At 43.9% G+C, this 22,484-nt stretch overlaps 1 protein-coding gene across 5 annotated transcripts in view; it reads left to right on the top strand.

Annotated features, from left to right (window-relative positions):
• Nucleotides 1-13,686, top strand: part of PACSIN2 (protein kinase C and casein kinase substrate in neurons 2) — a 73,496-nt gene extending 59,810 nt beyond the window's left edge. For all 5 annotated transcript variants that reach the window (XM_054829538.1, XM_054829565.1, XM_054829556.1 and 2 more), the window contains one exon: nt 11,841-13,686. In XM_054829538.1, the coding sequence (XP_054685513.1) occupies nt 11,841-11,953 (113 nt within the window). In that variant the 3' untranslated portion in view covers nt 11,954-13,686. The remainder of the gene's footprint in view (nt 1-11,840) is intronic.
• The last annotated feature ends 8,798 nt before the right edge of the window (nt 13,687-22,484 follow it).

Genomic DNA, 22,484 nt, shown 5'->3' with positions numbered 1-22,484 from the left:
GTCCATCCATTGAATCCATGTCTCTCCAATTTAGAGACAAGGATGTTGTGTGAAGACAGTGTCAAATACTTTGCACAAGTCCAGGTAGATGACACCAGTTGCTATTCCCTTATGCACCAACACTGTAAACCCACCGTAGGCTAGAAAATGTCATGCACAATTTGCCCTTAGTGAAGCCACGTTGGCTTCACGTCACCAATCAGATCCTTATTTTCTGTATGCTTTAGCATAGTTTCCAGGAGGATCTGCTCCATGATCTTGCTAGGCACAGAGGTGAGACTGATCAGCCAGTAGTTCCCCAGGTCTTCCTTTTTTCCTTTCTTAAAAATGAGGGTTATGTTTCCCTTTTTCCAGTCAGTGGGAACTTCACTGGAGTGCCACGACTTCTCAAATAGGATGGAGAGTGGCTTCACAACTTCATCCGCCACTTCCCTCAGGACTCGTGGATGGACCTCATCAGGTCCCATGGACTTGTGCACTTTCAGGTTTCTTAGATGGTCTCAAACCTGATCTTCTCCAACAGTGGGCAGTTCTTCATTCTCCCAGTCCCTGCCTTCGTCTTCTGCAACTTAGGCAGTGTGGCTAGAGCGCTTGCTGGTGAAGACTAAGGCAAAAAATCTGTTGAATACCTCAGCCTTCTCCATGTCCTGGGTAACCAGGTCACCCGTTTCCTTCTGGAGAGGGCCCACATTTTCCCTAGTCTTCCTTTTATCATTGATGTACCTATAGAAGCTTTTCTTGTTACCCTTGACATCTCTGGCCAGATGTAATTCTATCAGGGCTCTAGCTTTCCTAACCTGATCCCTGGCTGCTTGGACAGTTTCTCTGTATTCCTCCCGGGCTACCTGCCCTTGCTTCCAGCCTCTATAGGCTTCCTTTTTGTGTTTGAGTTTGCCCAGGAGGTCCTTGTCCATCCATGCGGGCCTCCTGGCATTTTTGCCTGACTTCCTCTTTGTTGGGATGCATCGCTCCTGAGCTTGGAGGAGGTGACCCTTGAATATTAGCCAGCTGTCTTGGGCCCCTCTTCCCTCCAGGGCTTTGTCCCGTGGCATCGTACCACGCAGATCCCTGAAGAGGCCAAAGTCTGCTCTCCTGAAGCCCAGGGTAGGGAGCTTGCTGTGCACCCTCCTCGCTACCCTAAGGTTCTTGAACTCCACCATTTTGTGGTCTCTGCGGCCAAGGCTACCCTTGAGCTTCACATCCCCTACCAGCCCCTCCTTGTTGGTGAGAACAAGGTCTAGCATGGCACCTCTCCTCATTGGCTCCTTTATCACTTGGAGAAGGAAGTTATCATTGACACATTCCAGGAACCTCCTGGATTGCTTATGCCCTGCTGTCTTGTCCCTCCAACAGGTATTGGGGTGAAGTCCCCCATGAGGACCAGGGCTTGTGAACGTGAGTCTGCTCCTATCAGTCTACAGAGGGCCTCATCCCCTTGGTCTTCCTGGTTGGGTGGCCTGTAGCAGACACCCACTATGGTGTCAGCTGTTCCTGCCCTCCCTTTAATCCTGACCCATAAGCTCTCAATCAACTCCTCATCCATCCCCAGGCAGAGCTCCACGCACTCCAGCTGGTTATTGACACCTCCTCCTCATCTCCCCTGCCTGTACTTCCTAAAGAGCTTGTATCCTTCCTTTCCAGCACTCCAGTCGTAGGAGCCATCCCACCACATCTCCATGATGCCAGTGAGATCATAGCCCTGCAGGCATATGCATGTTTCTAACTCTTCTTGTTCATTCCCCATGCTACGTGCATTTGCATAGAGGCATTTAAGTTGGTGTAGTAGTAGTGAAACTCTATGCATCTGATTCTTTATCTTTGTAGACAAGTATTGTAGGGTTCCAGAAAGGAGAAAGGGGTTGGTTTGTCCATTAACTTTGCTGAATTGTGCCCGACAGAAGGACAGTAGTAACAAAACATCTGGAGCTTTCTCTGGAATGCACAGCAGCTAAAATTATTCTTCATTCTCTAGACTTTAACTGCTCCTTTTTTTCTCAGCGGGGAATGGAAGTGTGCTAATCCTCCTGAAATATATGTATTGTGGCTGTCAAGCAACAGGATAGCATTCCAAGGGTTTACAGTCATGAGCCTTTCCGTGGCAAAACTATGCAATGTTTATACACACAGATGTAATGGTTAAATACAAAGTTAGGCATTCTGTGCTTTAGTAGCAGCTGTGTGACTTGCATTAAACTAGTTGAACCAAGTGGTTCTCAGTGTGAGGTCTGTAGAAATAAAGTACAGGAAGTATGAACTGTAAGAGATGTATGTAGGCTTAACTTAAAAATAGCTTAATACCTTTGAAGGAAGAGCATTAAAGTAGTTTTTAACACCAAATTACATGATTGTATCAATCATAGGGAAGGGATCATGTGCTAGGCTATCAATCCCCTTACAGAAGCTGAATTATATAATGGCTGCAGTCAAACTTATTTAGGTTTTAGGCAGAAGTATTGGTGTGACTAGGTTTACGCTGAACATAAAAAAGACTAAGGAAAAAAATTTACCAGGTCATGCAGGAGCCAATTTAAAATGTACTCACTCCTATGTAGACTATGCCTAGACTCCTAAGCAGCTGTCAGCAGAGGATTAATGCGTTTTAGGGATGTGTTTAAATGTACGTGGATATTCTCAGATGAGATTTCCTTGGGTATTCAAAGAATTTGCCTACAAAGCTTTTGTGATCACTTCTAGGTACATGCTGTAGTATATATGCTCTGTGTAGGGTCTGTTAAATGTACTTTAATATATGCAACTCCTTTTTATTAGTAGAACACTTTATACATCTGTCTTTTTTCTTGGCAAACAACTGTGGGAGGCTTCCAAAGAGGAAGAATAACTTTGTGTATTCATACCTTATGAAAGTTTTATGATTGTGTAACAGGATGGGATGCAACCATCTACCATATGTCTAGCTCACCGTACTGTGTCTCTGTCATGGCTCAGAATAAATATCTACAGTAACTGTAGACCATGCAATGTTGTCAAAATGTTATTGTATATGCTGTCCTTATCGCAGTTGTTAAAGACTGTCTCCATTGTAACTGTTTGTGCTGATGACACTTAAGTGGTAATACTTTCATAGACCTCCAGGATCACTGAGTTCCCAAGTCCTAGCTGTTAAGCTCCAATGCAGTTACACTTGTATTACTGTTAACACAGTGTGGCTTTGATAGTCATTGTTTTCACTCTTTACTAAAATACGCTCCATAGAAGTGGCAGGAAAGCTTGAAGTTGTACATTCTCATTCTGCAGTGCTAGAAATGGTGGAAAAAAATGTAAAATATCTCTATAAGCTAAGTACAGTCCATGGTGCCAAACATTCATTCATAACCTTCTTTTACTAGTTATCTGGTAAACTTACAAACTAGAGGAGATGAGGCTTTAATGTTTTTTAGCTAACAAAGGAGCTATAGAAGATATATCGAAGAAGATTTAATATGAAGCTTGTCCATTTCTACCAAAGAATTGATAGTCCCTAGGCTAGTTTTTGTTCTCCTAAATGATAACAAGACTGTATATTTATAGCCATTTGGGATGATATTAAGTGGTTAGTATCTTCTGCATGTATTTTCTGTTGCTAACTAAGAGGAAACAGAAATGAATTTTATCTGGGGAAATAATTTGACACAAATAAGTTACTTAGTCTGGCCTTTTTTGCCTGGCTGAGGTGGACATTAATTTGCTCATACACAGCATCTTGGAGTCTGCAAACTCTCTAATGCCAAAGTATTTCCTGAGGATGTAGAAGATTAGATGTAAACAGTAGTCAAAACGAGGTTATGTTATAGTTCGTAAGTAAAGGTTATGTTATGGTTCATAAATGTCTGAATGGATAATCAGTGTCAGTTGTATAAGTTATCAAGCAAATTCTTAGTTATTTTTTTTCTGGAGCTACAACATCAGCTTCCAACAGTATAAAGCTAGAGCAATGAAAGGGAAAGTTAAATCCCAATTCTTCTATGTCTTAAAGACGAGGAAATGAGAGAGAATGTCCTGGTTCTGGCAAGGATAGACTTAATTTCACAAGGAGCCAGGACAGGTGACCCAAGCTGGCCGGGGGCTATTCCATACCATGTGATGTCATGTGCACCATAAAAGGGGGGGCTAGTCGGGCTGGGGCGGGGGGGGGGGCGGCGCGGTTTCTGCACAGGCTGAGGCCTGGTCGGTCGTTGGATCCGTAAATTGTTCTTTGTTATCACCCCTTGTGAATATCTGTTATCAGTACTGTTGTCGATTATTTGCCCTCTCCCTTGCTGTCCCAGTAAACTGCCCTTACCCCAACCCTCGAGGCTTTGCCGTTGTTTTTCTGTTCTCCTCCCCATCCCACCGGGGGAGGGGTGAGCGAGCCTCCCGTGGTGTTCAGCTGCTGGCTGGGCCTAAACCATGTCAGTCCTTTTGGCGCCCAACGTGGGGCTCGAGGGGTTGTGATAACGACAAGTCTGACCCAAGTGTATTAAAACAAAATTGTTATAAGCATTTATAATGTTATTGAAACAGTCGCTGGTCATAATGATGTTCTGTTTGGTCACATGGCTCTGGTTTGTAAACCTGTGTTTACTCTGTGTAATCCCTGTGGTGCTGTTTATCACCTCTGGGAGAGGGGTTCCTGTTCTCATATTGTTGTATTGTGTGATAATGACTTATAAGATATCATCGACAGTCATGAGTCTGAGCTGGTACTTGTATGTAGCATTTCTGTCATGCCTGTACCTCGGTCAGTATCTTTCAGAATTGATTAATAATTGCACCCAATCTATGGGGAAGACGGGGGGGGGGGGATACCTTCTCCCACTCTTTCACCTCCCCTTTTCCCTTTTGGTTGGTTACAACAATTTTTGAGAATTTTGAATACCCTTGGAATGTTCAGGCCAGTATATTCCTATTGCTAGGTCTCCTGCATGTTTTCCAAGTCCTGTTCAGGGGTAGCAAAAATTGTTTCAAGAATACCACCCAGGGATCTTCCCCAAGGCTGAATGGTCAGGGCTGGCATGGCATGTGGGAGAGTATGGGCGGGTATCTAGAGACCTTTTCACCCCCAATGGTTTGGAGCTTCACTCCCAAACAGCTGCAAGACCCTGATAAAATGGTAGAATATTTGAAAGAAAAATGCTGTGGGGATTCTAAAGAGACACAACTTACTGCGCTGTGCTGGGCCCTGGCCACAATCTATCAAACACTGCTTGATAGTAGACAGCACCATCCAGAGGGAGAGAGCGGACCCACAGGCACTGCAGCTACCCAAGCCCCTGCAACAGGCACTGTAGCCGAGCCAAAAGATCAACCCATACCAGTATCAGTCACCCCTATACACAAATAGAAATACACAAAGAAATTGGTTCGCTTAGTGAGAGATGATGATGAACCGGGACCATCATAAGAACAAGAAGAAGAGTCAGAACCAGAAGTGATCACCCGATCCCTGTCCCTGAGTGAGCTGTGAGATATGCGGAAAGATTTCAGCCGCCTTCCAGGGGAGCACATTATTACCTGGCTGCTCCGCTGCTGGGATAACGGGGCCAGTAGCCTGGAACTGGAGGGCAGGGAGGTCAAGCAGCTAGGATCCTTGTCTAGGGAAGGGGGCATTGACAAGGCAATTGGGAAGAAGGCACAGGCCCTCAGCCTCTGGAGGCGACTCCTGTCAAGTGTAAGGGAAAGGTATCCTTTCAGTGAAGATGTCGTATATCGGCCAGGCAAGTGGACCACCATGGAGAGAGGTACCCAATATCTGAGGGAATTAGCTGTGTGGGAGATGGTTTATTATGATCCAGACAATGCACAGTTGCCCACAGACCCCGATGAAGTCTGATGTACCTGACCCATGTGGTGAAAATTTGTGCGAAGTGTACCATCATCGTACGCCAACTCACTGGCAGTCATCGACTGGAAAAGTGAAGAGGCACCCACAGTGGATGAAGTGGCTGGCCGACTCCGGCAATATGAAGAGAGCCTTTCTTCCTCCCTCGTCTTGGCTGTGGAGAAACTGTCCCAGGACGTCCGGCAACTCAAAGAGGATATATCGTACTCCCCACCTGTACAGACCCGTATTTCAGCTGTTAGGAGTAAGTGTTTTTCTGCTCCAGAGAGGGGATATGGAGCATACACACCACGAGGTATCCTGTGGTTTTATCTGCGTGACCACGGAGAAGACATGAGGAAATGGGATGGGAAGCCTACCTCAACCCTGCGGGCACGTGTACATGAGCTACAAGGCAAGACAGCTGTAAAAAGGGACTCTTCCAGAAAGAATGCTGCTCTAGTTTCCACTGGGCAGTCCCCCAGACCAAGTGAAAGGCCTGATCGCACTTATGATCCTCTTGAAGGGACTTCTTAGTCCTTTCTGCAAGAGATGAGTAGTGAATATGATGAGCAGGATTAAGAGGGGCCCTGCTTCCAGCCAGGTGGAGGAAAGGGACAGTGGAGTGTATTGGACTGTGTGGATCTGATGGCCTGGCACATTGGACCCACAGGAGCACAAGGCCCTAGTGGACACCGGTGCACAGTGTAGCCTAATGCCATCAAACTATGAAGGGGTGGAACCAATATCTATTTCTGGTGTGATGGGGGGATCCCAACAGTTGACTCTGTTGGAGGCTGAAATAAGTCTAACTGGGAATGAGTGGCAAAAGCACCCCATTGTGACTGGGCCAGAGGCTCTGTGCATCCTGGGCATAGACTACCTCCAGAAAGGGTATTTCAAAGACCCAAAAGGCTACCAGTGGGCTTTTGGAATAGCTGCCTTGGAAGCAGAGGAAATTGAACCATTGTCTAGTTTGCCCGATCTCTCGGAGGACCCTTCTGTTGTAGGGTTGCTGAGGGTTGAAGAGCAACAGGTGCCAATTGCTACCACAACTGTGCACCGGAGGCAATACCGCACCAACAGAGACTCCCTGGTTCCCATCCATAAGCTAATTCGTCAACTTGGAGGGTCAGGGAGTGATCAGCAGAACCCACTCACCCTTTAACAGCCCCATATGGCCAGTGCGGAAGTCCAATGGAGAGTGGAGGCTGACAGTAGACTATTGTGGCCTGAATGAAGTCACACCACCGATGATTGCTGCTGTGCCAGACGTGCTGGAACTTCAATATGAACTGGAGTCAAAGGCAGCCAAATGGTATGCCACAATTGATATAGCTAATGCATTTTTCTCGATCCCTTTGGCAGCAGAGTGCAGGCCACAGTTTGCCTTCACTTGGAGGGGCGTCCAGTACACCTGGAATCGACTGCCCCAGGGGTGGAAACACAGCCCCACCATTTGCCATGGACTGATCCAGACTGCACTGGAAAAGGGTGAAGCCCCAGAGCACCTGCAATACATTGATGACATCATTGTATGGGGTAACTCAGCAGAGGAAGTTTCTGAGAAAGGGAAGAAAATAATCCAAATCCTGCTGCAGGCTGGCTTTGCCATAAAATGAAGTAAGGTGAAGGGGCCTGCGCAGGAAATCCAGTTTTTAGGAATAAGGTGGCATGATGGGTGGCGTCAGATCCCAATGGATATTATCAACAAAATAGCAGCCATGTCTCCACCAACCAACAAAAAGGAGAGACAGGCTTCCGTAGGTGGTGTGGGTTTCTGGAGAATGCACATTCAGAATTGCAGTCTGATAGTAAGCCCTCTCTACCACGTTGTGTTGGGTTTGCGTGGCAGGGTTTTGGTAGCGGGGGGGCTACAGGGGTGGCTTCTGTGAGAAGCTGCCAGAATCTTCCCCTGTGTCTGACAGAGCCAATGCCAGCCGGCTCCAAGACAGACCTGCCGCTGGCCAAGGCCAAGCCAATCAGCGCCTCTGTGATAACATATTTAAGAAGGAAAAAAAACACTTAGAGAGCTTTTGCAGCCGGAGAGAGGAGTGAGAAGATGTAAGAAACTCTGCAGACACCAAGGTCAGTGAAGAAGGAGGGGGAGGAGGTGCTCCAGGCACGGGAGCAGAGATCCCCCTGCAGCCCGTGGTGAAGACCATGGTGAGGCAGGCTGTCCCCCTGCAGCCCATGGAGGAAGGATGAGGGGGTGTAGAGATTCCACCTGCAGCCCGTGGAGGACCCCACGCCGGAGCAGGTGGAGGCACCTGAAGGAGGCTGTGGCCCGTGGGAAGCCCACGCTGGAGCAAGCTCCTGACAGGACCTGCGGACCCGTGGAGAGAGGAGCCCACGCCAGGGCAGGTTTGCTGGCAGGACTTGTGACCCTGTGGGAGAGACCCCACGCTGGAGCAGTTTGCTCCTGAAGGTCTGCACCCCGTGGAAGAGACCACGCTGGAGCAGTTTGTGAAGGACTGTCTCCTGTGAGAGGGACTCCATGCTGGAGCAGGGGAATGATGAGAGGAGCCCTCCCCCTGAGGATGAAGAAGCGGCAGAGACAATGTGTGATGAACTGACCATAACCCCCATTCCCCATCCCCCTGTGCCGCTGAGCGGGGCGGAGGTTGAAGCTGGGAGTGAAGTTGAGCCCAAGAAGATGGGAGGGGTGGGGGGAGGTGTGTTAAGAGTTGATTTTATTTCTCATTCCTCTACTCTGTTTTGCTTAGTAATAAATTAGATGAATTCCCTAAGTTCAGTCTGTTTTGCTCGTGATGATAATTAGTGAGTGATCTCTCCCTGTCCTTATCTCAACCCACAAGCTTTTTCGTTATACTTTTTCTCCCCTGTCTAGTGAATGAGGGGAGTCATAGAGCGGCTCTGGTGGGCACCTGGCCCCTAGCCAGGGTCAACCCACCACACATGTAACCCGGAAGAATGATTTCAAATGGGGCCCTGAGCAATGACAAGCTTTTGAACAAATTAAACAAGAAATAGTTCATGCTGTAGCTCTTGGGCCAGTCCGGGCAGGACCAGATGTAAAAAATGTGCTGTACACCGCAGCCGGGGAGAATGGCCCTACCTGGAGTCTCTGGCAGAAAGCACCAGGGGAGACTCGAGGTTGACCCCTGGGTTTTCGGAGTTGGGGATACAGAGGATCTGAGGCCTGCTACACTCCAACAGAAAAGGAGATATTGGCAGCCTATGAAGGGGTTTGAGCTGCTTCAGAGGTGATTGGCACTGAAGCACAGCTCCTCTTGGCACCCCGACTGCCAGTGCTGGGCTGGATGTTCAGAGAGAGGGCTCCTTCTACACATCATGCAACCGATGCTACGTGGACTAAGTGGGTTGCACGGATTACACAGTGGGCTCGAATAGGAAGTCCCAACCGTCCAGGAATTCTGGAAGTAATCACAGACTGGCCAGAAGGGAAAGATTTCGGAATGTTGCCAGAAGAGGAGGTGACACATGCTGAAGAAGCCCCACTGTATAATAAACTAACAGAAGATGAGAAACCATATGCCCTCTTCACTGATGGGTCCTGTCGCATCGTGGGAAAGCATCGAAGGTGGAAGGCTGCTGTATGGAGTCCTACACGGTGAGTTGCAGAAGCTGCTGAAGGACAAGGTGAATCAAGCCAGTTTGCAGAGGTGAAAGCCATCCAGCTGGCTTTAGATATTGCTGAAAGAGAAAAGTGGCCAACACTGTACCTCTATACTGACTTGTGGATGGTGGCCAATGCCCTGTGGGGGTGGTTACAGCAGTGGAAGCAGAGCAACTGGCAATGCAGAGGCAAACCCATCTGGGCTGCCCCATTGTGGCAAGATATTGCTGCCTGGCTAGAGAAGCTAGTTGTAAAGGTACGTCATGTAGATGCCCACATATGCAAGAGTTGGGCCACTGAGGAACATCAGAACAACCAGCAGGTGGATCAGGCTGCCAAGATTGAAGTGGCTCAGGTGGAGTTGGACTGGCAGTGTAAGGGTGAATTGTTCATAGCTCGGTGGGCCCATGACACCTCAGGCCATCAAGGAAGAGATGCAACATATAGATGGGCCCGTGATCAAGGGGTGGACTTGAGCATGGACACCATCTCACAGGTCATCTATCAATGTGAAACATGCACTGTAATCAAGCAAGCCAAGCGGGTAAAGCCTGTGTGGTATGGAGGATGATGGTTGACATATAAATATGGGGAAGCATGGCAAATCGACTACATCACACTCCCACAAAGCTGCCAAGGCAAGCGTTATGTTCTTACAATGGTGGAAGTAACCACTGGATGGCTGGAAACATATCCTATGCCCCATGCCACTGCCCGGAACACTATTCTGGGTCTTGAAAAGCAAGTCCTGTGGTGACATGGCACCCCAGAGAGAACTGAGTCAGACAATGGGACTCATTTTCGGAACAACCTCATAGACACCTGGGCCAAAGAGCATGGTATTGAGTGGGTGTATCACATCCCCTACCATGCACCAGCCTCTGGGAAAATTGAAAGGTACAATGGACTGCTAAAAACTACCCTGAGAGCAATGGGTGGTGGGACCCTCAAACACTGGGACACCCATTTAGCAAAGGCCACCTGGTTAGTTAACACTAGGGGATCTGCCAATCGAGCTGGCCCTGCCCAATCAAAACTTCCACGCCCAGTAGAAGGGGATAAAGTTCCTGCAGTACGCATGAAAAATATATTGGGAAAAACAGTTTGGGTTATCCCTGCTTCAGGCAAAGGCAAGCCCATCTGCCGGATTGCTTTTGCTCAGGGACCAGGGTGCACTTGGTGGGTGATGAGAAAGGATGGGGAAGTCCGGTGTGTACCCCAAGGGGATTTGATTTTGGGTGAAAATAGCTAATAAATTTAATTGTATGATATTAATAGCTATATACTGTATCAATGGTATGGCCATAAGAATCACCCAAAACTAATGAAGGATGGACTTTGAAACTGAACAAAGTGCCGTGATGATGGAACTGGAACTGACTTCAACTGGTGCCCAGGAACTTCATCACATCTTTGACGTCCAGACTGCAAGCATGGACCATACCAGATACACCGGCCGTGAAAACTCTGGATGCAGTGTGCAACAATCCAGCAGCATGCACCATTGCTCCTGCCCTGAGAGCCCGTAATGGCAGATGGAACCCGAAGCCATGGACTAAATGAACTCGATGTACACTTTAGAGCGATGGCCCATGGAGTAAGAGAATGGTGTTTGTGAAATAATCTGGGCATGACGTAGATGGTATAGAATAAAGGGTGGATGATATCCTGGTTCTGGCAAGGATAGAGTTAATTTCACAAGGAGCCAGGACAGGTGGCCCAAGCTGGCCGGGGGCTATTCCATACCATGTGACAAGGGGGGCTAGTCGGGCAGGGGGGGTTCGGCCGGTTCTGGACTGGTTGAGTGTCAGGTTGTCTCCTGGGATCGGTAAATTGTTCTCTGTTATCACCCATTGTGAATATCTGTTATCAGTACTGTTGTCGATTGTTTTCCCTCTCCCTTGCTGTCCCAGTAAACTGCCCTTACCCCAACCCTCGAGGCTTTGCCGTTGTTTTTCTGTTCTCCTCCCCATCCCGCCGGGGGAGGGGTGAGTGAGCCTCCCGTGGTGTTCAGCTGCTGGCTGGGCCTAAACCATGTCAGAGAGATATGTAACAAAGTGTAAGGTATAAGATTTAAAAGAATCTTCCTGCATCACAACTTAGTAGTGGTATACTGAAAAGCTGCAAGTATAATTCAAGAGAATTTTACTGCTGTGTCTTAATGTTTGTAGCATTTTCCTCCTTATGTTCCACAAACTCTTAGAAGAGTATATATTGACAGTATGCCTAATGAAACATTTATTTCACTTGCACTGACATTTTGTTGGCCAAAAATGTAGGATGATTCTGCTTGTTTAGAGGTAGTTGTACTATCCACAGCTGTCTTTTGTTCACAAGGGAGCCTTTGATCTTACAGTGAAACAACACTGTATATAACTTCAAAAGTTTGCATTCTTTATTGTGCCTAAGGTGACAACTTAACAATGTTCCTTCTTTTTGCAGGTGATGAGTTAACTAAAATGGAGAATGAAGATGAGCAGGGTTGGTGCAAAGGACGTCTGGACAATGGACAAGTTGGTTTATACCCAGCAAACTATGTAGAACCAATCCAGTGACAAAGGACAAAGTTAATACAGAAGTGTTACAAAAGCTCTGTAGGCCTGTACAGTATATATTTAAAGCAAGAGGAAGGTGAATGATGTATAGAGTGTATATATTTTAATGAAAAGGTGAGAGCTTGATACTGAAATCATGGTGATTTAAAGACAAAAGTTTGAACTAATAATTTGATGTTGTTTTCACAACTTGTGCACAATGCAAAAGAAAGGGGTTAGGTTGAAAAAATAGTATGATAGGAAAAATACTTTTTAAGCTTTTTCTTCCCACATGGTCTGCTATTGTGACTCCTAAACACTTTTGCATTTTCTATGCTTGTGCCTCATCCTACCCTAGGTATGTGGCTTATGCTCACTTTTGTTTAATCGGTTATTTTAAGTGACCTTCAGTAACTTGCAACTTGAATTTTAAAGATTATTATAGTTAATTTTCTATTTGTTCTTAGCAATGTATGAAAGATGCAGTATTTTTTTATTTAAATGCTATGTAGCTAAGCACCTTTTTGTATGCTTGGATTTATCAATTAATACTTAAATTATGACATAGATTTAGTCACCAGTTGACTGAATGAAAACTTTTTCCATGTTGTAGTAATCTTTCTATGTTGTCAGCATGGCTTGAAGTTGTAAAACAAATACTGTGTTTAATAAATATCTGTTACAGAAGGTTATTTGTAGCAGGGATATCCGCAGGTGTCATGGGTTGGGATTCTATTATGAATGTTGTTTATGTGGTTTGACACTTAAACTAAAGAGTTTTCCAGCTAGATCTTAAATGGCACTCAAAAGAAAGATAAATTACGCATAACCCCCAGAATAGTAGCTATTTCCAGCGCACATTTGCAGGGGAAAAAAAATGAACTCCTTTAAACTGCTAATGATTTTTAGGTGATTTGAAATGTTAAATCTGTGAAGACTAATTTTTTGAACAGAGACTGTAAAATAGACTAAATGCTTTTTATTAAGAGCCTATCTATGTTGTGTATATGTACATATAATTTGATATTCCAAAACATAAAGAGCATGGCTATTACTTATCAAGCCTTTTGATGTCAATAAGATTTAGACTGTTTTAAGAGTTTAAATTATAGGTATATTTAAATCTGCTTTCCTGCCATATTCATTACTGTACCATAGACAAAGTATTCTGTGACTAGATTTTCAGAAGTACAGTAAATACGCTAACATACTCAAAATCAATATTTGTGGATAAATTTGTGGGTCAAAAATAAACTAGCTTTAGTCCTTACATGGATTATTGTAGCAGAACACTGTAAAATCTACGTTTGTTTGCAGTTACTACTCGGTCATCTGTAATCGTGTCAAATAGTATGCATTTGTGACATTTAAAACTGGGTTGTAAAATTACAGCAGACTTGTGTTTTGTTTTTTTTTTTTAAAACCCTTAAGTATCAGGTAAGTAGATATGCTATGTTAGGAAGCTACACTGTAATGAAGCTAACAAATCTATTTTGAGGTAACTATAAAACACTGTTGGTAGTCTTAGACTTTATTGTTTGCTTTTTTGAGCTTAGATATATTTAATCATCATTTTCAATGAATCAAAATGGGCAAGCTTAGGAAGTGGATGTATGTATGTGTCTGTCAAGGAAAATTTATCAACATAATTGTTCATCCACAAGATGGTTACTAAAATTGTCAGGAATTACTGGCTTGGGTCTCTGTATTGTAAAACTATTTTAGAAAACAATAAAATCTGTTAATCTCTTAAATACACAGAATGCACCTCTTACTATTTCAATGTATGTGAAAATAGTCTTATGAAGGAAATAATCTGTACATGTCATTGCAATTAATGGTGACAAAATCTACATTGTCTAAAAGAGCCATAAAGAGGAGAATGATATTAGTGGCATTGTGCTGTTAACAAAAAAGGAGATGTGCAGTGCACAGGGGCTCTTGGCAAGGTATTCCAGCAAAATGTTTGTGGAAGAAGAGGAGACCATGTCTTTTATGGGTATGCAAACTTTACTGTGATGCTACTTTCTGTGGTATAGTCAAACCTGATATAGCTTGGATAATTTTTTTATAATATCTGAATCTTTTCTGCCTTTTTGAGACTTTTCTTGTTGACTGGCACTGATTAATGCAGTAGTGTTTGTGATGGCTAGCTGAAAGTTTTCTCTTGTCTCCCCCACCAATACTGCATCTTTTAATCTAAATAAAGTACCTTTTTTTTTCTTTTTCAATGCTGGATGTCCAGTTTGGTGAAGGCATCATAGAATCCAAGTGGAAGGGATCAAGGGAAGTCTCTATCTAGTCCAGTGTCCTCTTTAAAGCACAGTCAACTCTGCATTCACACCAGGTTGCTCAGGCCTTTGAGCTAGTCTGGAAAGCTGCCAAAGACTGATTTCATAACATCTCTGAACTGTTGCAATGCTTAATTATAATTTTTTCCTCCATTTTATTTGTGGTTAGAACCTGCCTTATTGCAATTTATGACGATTGTGTGTTGTTCTGCTGTGCTTGGGTGGATCCTGGCTCTGTTCCTCAGCCTCTTCTCACAGAGCAGGTGCTCCATCCCCCTGACGTCCCTCCACTGCACTCGCTCAACTTTATTGGGATCTAGTACTACTGCAGATGGGAAGGGTGTCCAAAACTGTACAAAGTCTTCCATCATAGTAGCAGAAGCTAATGGCAAACTTATCAAACATTTAAAAAAATAATACAGTATTTTAAAGAAGTTGTTTTGCTAACAAACAAGTATAAACAATAGGCCATTTTAAGTGCTTGAAACTCTTACTATATGCTTAATTTCAGTGAGAACTTTGGGAAACTGACTTGGATTTGGTCAAATGAAAATGCCTAGTTTCATCCTCATTTTGAATGGACAGATTTTTGTTTACTTTGTACAGATTAATTCAGTTGAGAATTTTGTTTTAGGAACATGGATCTTATCTCATTATCTAGTATATAGAATTTGAATATACTCATCATAGTCAAGTTTACAATGAGAACACAAGGGACTTCTGGAGGCTACCTAGCCCAGCAGAGGACCTCAAAGCAAGTCCAGTTAGAGCAGGTTGTTCAGGGTGTGTCCAGCTGAGTCTTGAATATCTTCAAGGATGAAGAGTCTACCACCTCTGTGAGCAATCTGTTTTAATGGTTCATCACTTTCCCTGTGAGGAATTTTTTTCCTTATAAGTATCAGAATTTCTCATGTTTCTTCTTGCACATCACTTGTGCACCTTTAACAGTCTGGCACCATCTTCTCTATGCTTTTCCATTATGTAGCTTTAGCCTGCTGGCCACACTCTTGCTAACAGAGCCTGGTGTGCTGTGGGGCTGCCTTTGCTGCAAGGACGTGCTGCTGATTCATGGTGTTCACTCAGATCCCCAGGTCTTTTTCTGCAGAGCTGCTTTTTATCCTGTCAGCATCCAGCCCGTCCTGTTGAGATGGAGTAACTCTGTGCAGGTACAAGACGCTGCCTTTGCCTTTGGTGTTCATGAGGTTCCTATCAGCCTGTTTCTCAAGAGTTGAGCTCCCTCTGAGCAACGGCCCTCTGTGATCTCTCTTAATTTGGTATCATCTGCAGGCTCGTCGAGAGCATGTTCTGTCCCATCACCCAGGTTATAAAGGCATTAAGTAATATCAGCCCTGGTATCCGTCCCTCAGGATGTCAGTTGGGTTTTGTATGCCCAAACACAACCTTTTTAGCCTGACAGGCCAGACAATTTTCTATCTGGTCCATTTAGTCACCAGTTTGGCTGTAAGGATGCGATGGGAGGCTGCGTCAAAAGCCTTGCTACAGTTAGTTAAAGTAAGTAATGAAGCCTGTTGAGCAACAGTAGAGAAATTTTCCTTCTAAGTTTATCCTGGGTTTAGGTAGCTATACTTACTTTCACAGGATTAAATTTACAAGGTATTATGATGCTCAGAATGTAATTTCTCCCTATCCTGTCCCTTCTGTTTCCTTTAAAATTCTGAAGGGAAATAGTGTGTTTCAAAACTTACTAGTGTATATTTGATTGTACTGATTGAGCTACCTGAACATTGCTGTAACCTTGACCATGTTGCAACCTTACAGCATGAAAATACTTGCCATTTGCATGGTATTCCTTGAATGCTTTAAAAACACATAGCGCCTTGTTTCACAAAAGCTGTTGACTTTTTAATCTGGATATTTGTAGTGATAACAAATTAGGTGCTTTGTCTTTTTTTTTTTAATAGTGTAATATTGGTATTTATTTCCAGTAATTGATAGCACTGATGAATTCGTCTAGTTAAAATAGAATAGCAAGAGAAACTTTTCAGGAAAATAACAAGCTATTTTATTGGAGAAGGTGCAGAGGATTAGCAGTTCCTGATGCATAGTCCAAAGTAATACTAAAATTCCTCTTAATTTGTCACTTCTGAGGATGAGAGCTTGATGGCAAAATTTTGAACACAACTTCCCCAAACTGCCTCTTAATTTACTTGCAAGCTATAGTATGAAAAGATTTATAAGATGCTTGCTAATACACATACAAGATGCCAAAACCAAAGCTATACCCTCAGGGTAATAAATCAATCCATTACTGTAATCTCTTGTTGAGATGTCTGTGAAGTTGGTTTGATGTACTAAAACTGTTCTCACCATGGCTGAGCTGATTTTTCTTTGTTCTAATGTCTTCCCTCCTCCAATTAGACTTTACTCATAACACTTGCAAAGCAAAAGTTAAGGTAGACTTCATGATTGGACATAAAGAGAAATACTGAAGCTTCTACTGGGAAATGACAATGGCATGGTTTTGTACTAATTTAATATGATTTTGGTGATTTTTAAAATAACATTTGTTAGCTGTATATTACTGTAAAACAAAAAAGGGAAAAAATAATGGTATACTGAAGGTTGGATGTCCAGCAGCAATACCTCCTGTTCTCCTGGAGCTGCATCTGTTATTTTTAAAAATAACTTTAAGGTTATATAATCATTTTCCTAATCTTTCTCTTACCTGTCCAGTTTGGCAGAAAGTTGTTCATTCACCTCACAAGAAGGGGGAGCTTGCTAATTGTGGCTGAAAGCATACCTCATAGTCAGTTTGAAGAGCTGCAGATCCTGTTCCTGGAATGAGAGAATACAAGATAATCCCACTTTTATTGGACTAATTTTACTTCCTCATTTTGTTTGAACTAAAACATCAATTTCAGAACCTAGAAGGGTTGTGTGGCAATTACTGCCGTAGACAATCCCTTCAGTGTGTTTGACACCTCACAGTTTACCTGCTAGTGTTCAGTATGTATCATCAGCTTGCTTTACTTATTTTCTCCTGTTAGAAATTCAGATTCCTGTGTGATACTATATTAACCATGTAGCACAAAATTTCTGAAATACTTCAGGTGCTTCTTGAACCTTGCATTCAAGGGAGAGTACCTACATACATCTGAAAGTTTTACTGAGCACCTGTCCACATTTGAGAAGGTGTAACCTCTCAGGTCAGGCGAGGTTTGTGCCAGCAGTATGTAGTGGGTGCCTTGGGAAAGCATGTAGGAACAGGACAACATATAGTGATACTTCAGCCATATTATTTTTGGCTTTCAATGATCTGTGTCTTTGGTCCTATGAAATAAGAAAAATGTAATTCCTCATAACTTTGAAAATTCAGTTCACTGCTTTGGCAAGAACTGAACACCACACTATTGTTCATACAGATCTAAATGAAGTAGTTCAGAAAAGAACTTGTGATCAATTCCAGAAAGAGAACCAGTAATGTTTTTTTCTTAGTAGTAGCTAGTTCTGACCTCGTTAGAGAGGTCAGACTGTATTTTTATTTTGCATTTGACTTTGAAATTCCCTTGTTGCTTTATCTGGTCAATCAGTACTGTACAAGATCCTTTTGCAGCTTTTTTCCACTTCTGTGATCATAAGTAATTTAATATCAATACACTCCCGCCTTTCTACTCGCCCTTTTTGTAGATAAATATTCAAATCTACAAGTCCCAGCATGAATCTGTCTGGGAGACACACTGGTAACCTCCCACTTTTTATTACTGTAGTCAGTAACTAATTTATTAAATGACCATTTCCTTTTTTACATGGCAATTTACTTCGGCTTTTATGAGGGACATTAGTGTGAACTTTTTGAAAATCCAAGTCACCTGTTACCTCAGCTAGATCACCTTTCTACATGACCCATGAAATCTCCAACCCTGTGAGGTAAACAACTGTATCAATTTTGAAGTACTATGATAGATATTTCTAGAATGCCTAAGCAGAAAACACTGAAATTTGATTGCCCTGGCATAGATGGAAATGCTATCATGTGGCAAATGTAGCATCCCATTGCAAACCCCACCTATTTCTTGCTGTAGCTTTGCAAGTCCCTTGCATTGCTAATACAAACAGGCTTAATGTAAGCCCAACTGAGTCTTGAGTGTGTAGAGGGGTTGTCTGTAAATTACAGTATAGTAACATTATGGCTTTGTACTGGGCCGTGTTGTTGAGATGTAGACCACTTTCAAGAGTGCAAAGCTCCAAGAAACCTCACCTGTTTGAAGTGGTTATGCTTCTTGATGTTATCAGTACAAACAATACATTAGTACTAAGTAAAAATGTATTATTGATGTGTTGAACTGGTTTTTAATGTAGTTACTAAACTTTGTTTCAATTTTGTGGGAGTAAGCATTTGGATGCTTGACCTTCTAGAGAACAGATTTTCTGTATGGCTTATTTGTACTGGAATGATATATGTCTGGGACTATGTTGTGTCTTTGAGGTTATTTGCAGAGGGAGGATGGCCTAAAACTCCTTGAGCTACAACTGTGATGAGGTAACATTTTCATCAAGCATAATATAGGTGTGAGCAGCCCCAAGTTTTGCTCAGTGTGACCAAGTTTTCCAAAGGACATCAAGCACAATTCATACGTATCCTCTGGCTCTAAGGGAACCTCTGGCACTGGGAGGGTAATGATCTAGCTAGCAAGACCTGGGACTATACCTGTATTCCGTCATTTCTCAGCAGCAATGTGAGGAGAAAGCAAACAATGAGAAGCTTGATAATAACTGGAGAATGGCTCTACTAGAATTTTACAGAACTAAAAGCTCTGAAGATTGGGAATGGCAGCAAATATTTTAGAGCCGTGAGGCAGCAGGTGGCCACTGAACCCGTAATTCCACACAACTCCATGCAGATGCAAGTGCCTGTCTCTGGTTATCAAATTGGCCAAAGACCTAGTGAACAGACAGTTCTGGAGAGATCACCCTTATCTATCTTTGTATTCATACATCCTGGCGGGACTGTCTGGCAAGATCCAGGAGTCTGAGACTTTTGTTGTGGCATTTGGATAGGTGAGAGTAGGAGAAAGCATTGGAACAGATTGCTTTGCTTATGCTGCATCAGCTTACAGAGTAGCTCTGGCACCCAAAAATGAGTGTCAAGAAAGTTTTACAGGGAGAACCCATCTGCTTCGGGCCTAGGCTGGGTATGCAGAGAAGGGGGTATTAACACAGAATCATTCAAAGAGGAGGGGACTTAAGACATCTCAAGTCCAACCTCCTGCTGAAAGAGTCAACACTAAACTAGAAGCAGGTTGCTGAGGGCTTTGTGTGGTCAGGTCCTGAAAAACCTCCAAGGACAGAGATTTCAGTTGCTCCGGGAAAACTGTTCCAATGTTTTATTCTCCTCATTCTGAAATCTTCTTTTTTTCGTATCAAATTGGAATTGTATTCTGGGTTGTTAGTAAGAATAAGAGCCCTTGGATTTTGATTTGTGAAGCAGCAACACTCAGTGTCATACTCTGCATTTGCACCTGATTAGAGGGCTTGTGATACAGCCCTTCTGGGGAATGCTGTACTTGCCAGGCATTTGCTTCTGAGGGTACACATACAGCAGTCTTCCTCCATGTTATACCTTTGTCAGACCAGCTGGCATGGAAGCAATTTTTAAATGGTTCTGTGTGCACTGGTAATAGAAAGATGTGTATTTTGGACATTCTTGGAAACCACTATCAAGACATGACATTATTACACTGAGGCATAACTGGCTAAGCAGCAGTTGTGGTTCGCTTTCCCAACACTGCTGCTATTTTCTCTCTGTGTCTTCCCTCTTTCTGCAATCCACTCAAGCCACAGACTTGCTGAAGAACAAGAGGCCCACCTATTCTCTGGAAACATTCATCACCTTTTGGGGCTTATTCTGATGGCTGCCATTATTTAGACTCCTGTTTGCTTCTCCCCCCGGGACTGGGCAAGATCACCATTATGGGGACAATAGGATATGGAGGCTATTTCCAAAGTATCTTGAACACATCATCATTCTTTCTCATGGACACAGAAAATGGCAGCACAATATGCTGTGGATAATGGGGCCATGGAAGGAATCTGTGCTCCTTGGACAGTTTTTTGTCAAGATGAAAATCTGCTGAGCATTGAGAACATAAGCAATGTCAGGCCAGGGGAGCCAGTCTTGTTCACAATGCTGGTCTGCTACTGGGTAAGGCCCTGCATTGCACATAACAGCTGCTTGCCAAAGTGGAGGCTGTTCTAGTGCCCAATCTACAGGCACCCTTGAAGGTAAGTTTGGGGGGGGGGGTGTTTAATTTTTTTATTTACATGATGTGCCAGTGAATTACGAGCACTGCCTTTTTGCTGACAGATGGACCAGTTCATCCCTTTCTTCCACTCTTACCTCCATTTGCTATATTACCTTTCTCCCACAGCCTAGAGGCTGCTCTAATACTACCTCCAGGACCTGCTTACCTCCCTCAGGTTCATAAGCATGTGCTAAATGCTTTTCTTCCGTCTCATCTAGAACTCATCTCCTAGCAATCAGCTGAGCTTGCAGTCTGCAATAGGAATCTGTCTAGTGTGCACATCCACATAGTTGAATTGCAAAGTACGGCCTTAGGATAGAGGCGCTGTGTGAGACCAGGGAGGGAACGTGCAGTGTGTTTCTGAACACTGTCAAGGGCTGAGACACTTCTTACTTCCTGGATGGAGACTCGTGAGCTGTGTGTGCAAGGTGGCTCTGAACAGCTAGCAGTTTTTTTGACATCCTAACTCAGGGGCAGAGAGGTAGCACTTCCTGAAACAGGAGGCCAGCAGAAGACAGAAGAACCAGCACCCCTATGGTGTTACTGGCCAAAGATATGCTTTGGGTCTCCCAGGTTGCTGCAGTGGGCAGGAGCTAGCTGCCTCTGTGTGCCTTTGCCTGGGGAGGCAGCAGTGCAACTGGGGAAAGTATGGGACAATAAAGCTCTTCCTTTTCTAGGATCATGCCAGACAGATCAATCTTCAGGATGACCCTGTTTTTCTGATGTTAATTGTTCCAATGACCTGGCAAGATTGTACCCCTCCTGCTTTTTTAATTTTTTTTAATAGTACTTATAAAGCTGACTCTTTTTACTTTGTGGAAATTTGGCAACTCTTTCTCCCCGTAAGGCCAGTGGCTGCAGGCTGGGACAGCAATCCTCATGCAGCCAGATGGGATTTAGCAAGTATCTCTGGAAGGGAGTGCGCTGTAGGGAGCACCTACATCCACATGGACAATGTCTTCCTTAAACATAAACTTCACTTGTAAAGGGAGGTCTCTTCCTACGCATTCTTGATCCCAAGTGATTGTGAAGGAGGGTGATTATATTTGTTGGTATGAAATAGGCAAAAACTTATGCCTCCACAGGCTCAGATGTTGTTTCATCCCTATGTTACTCATCTATGTGCACACAGATGGATTTTTGGACAGCTATCCTATACTTTGATCAGGCCCCCTACCTGTGATAGTGCCAGACTGAACAAAGTTAATCTGGAGTAAAGAGGTTGCAGGTCTGCTGCCAGCAAATATCCACACTCTGATAAGAAGAGTAAAATGTTCATGTGTTCAGCTGCCCATCAGGATAACTAGTCACTGACTCCTAGTGATCAGAAAGTCACAACAGGGTCACAGCAGCCTGTTGCAGTGCTAAGGGCCCAGCATGGGGACAGCACACAGCATGTGCTCCAGCAGAAATCCCTGAACCAGCACTCAAGACTCCGCTCACCGCGTGACTGTCTCATGCAGCGTGGCCAGAACTGAGGCAGTAACAGGTCTCATCACCTTGAACAACTTTGCCACTGACCGGTAGGAAGATGGGGTTGTTAGCTGCTCTAGGAGTCCGTGAACCTCTTCTACTTGAGGCATGAAGGTGATGCAGGGTTGAGGCCGAGGGCCCAAAGCAGGATTTTCATGCAAATCCTTGAACATGACTATTTTGGACCTTGATAACTTGATCTATGGTCCTGTTTTTAACAGAAGATTAGAGCAGACAACCTCCAGAGGTGCCTTTCAAACTAGACTTTTCTGAAAGAAAATGGTAGAATTATAGAAATTTGTCTTAACTCTGGTTGTTCCACATACAGATAACTATGCAGTCTTACCTGTCTATGTCAGAAGAGTAAGGGAGAAGGGGATACAGCCTGGTGTGCTGAGATGCCATGATCTGAAGATCCTGTTATGGATCACCTTACCACGGCTGAGCTGAGTTCGGTAGAGCCACAAAGTTATCTTTGTTCTGTTTTGCAAGGGCCACCCGTAAGGACTTAGTACCTTTAGTTCA

Source organism: Grus americana, chromosome 1 (assembly GCF_028858705.1).
Source record: "Grus americana isolate bGruAme1 chromosome 1, bGruAme1.mat, whole genome shotgun sequence".
Taxonomy (NCBI): Eukaryota; Metazoa; Chordata; class Aves; order Gruiformes; family Gruidae; genus Grus; species Grus americana.
The sequence above is the reverse complement of the archived record's forward strand: the minus strand, read 5'-3'. Positions and strand labels throughout refer to the sequence as shown.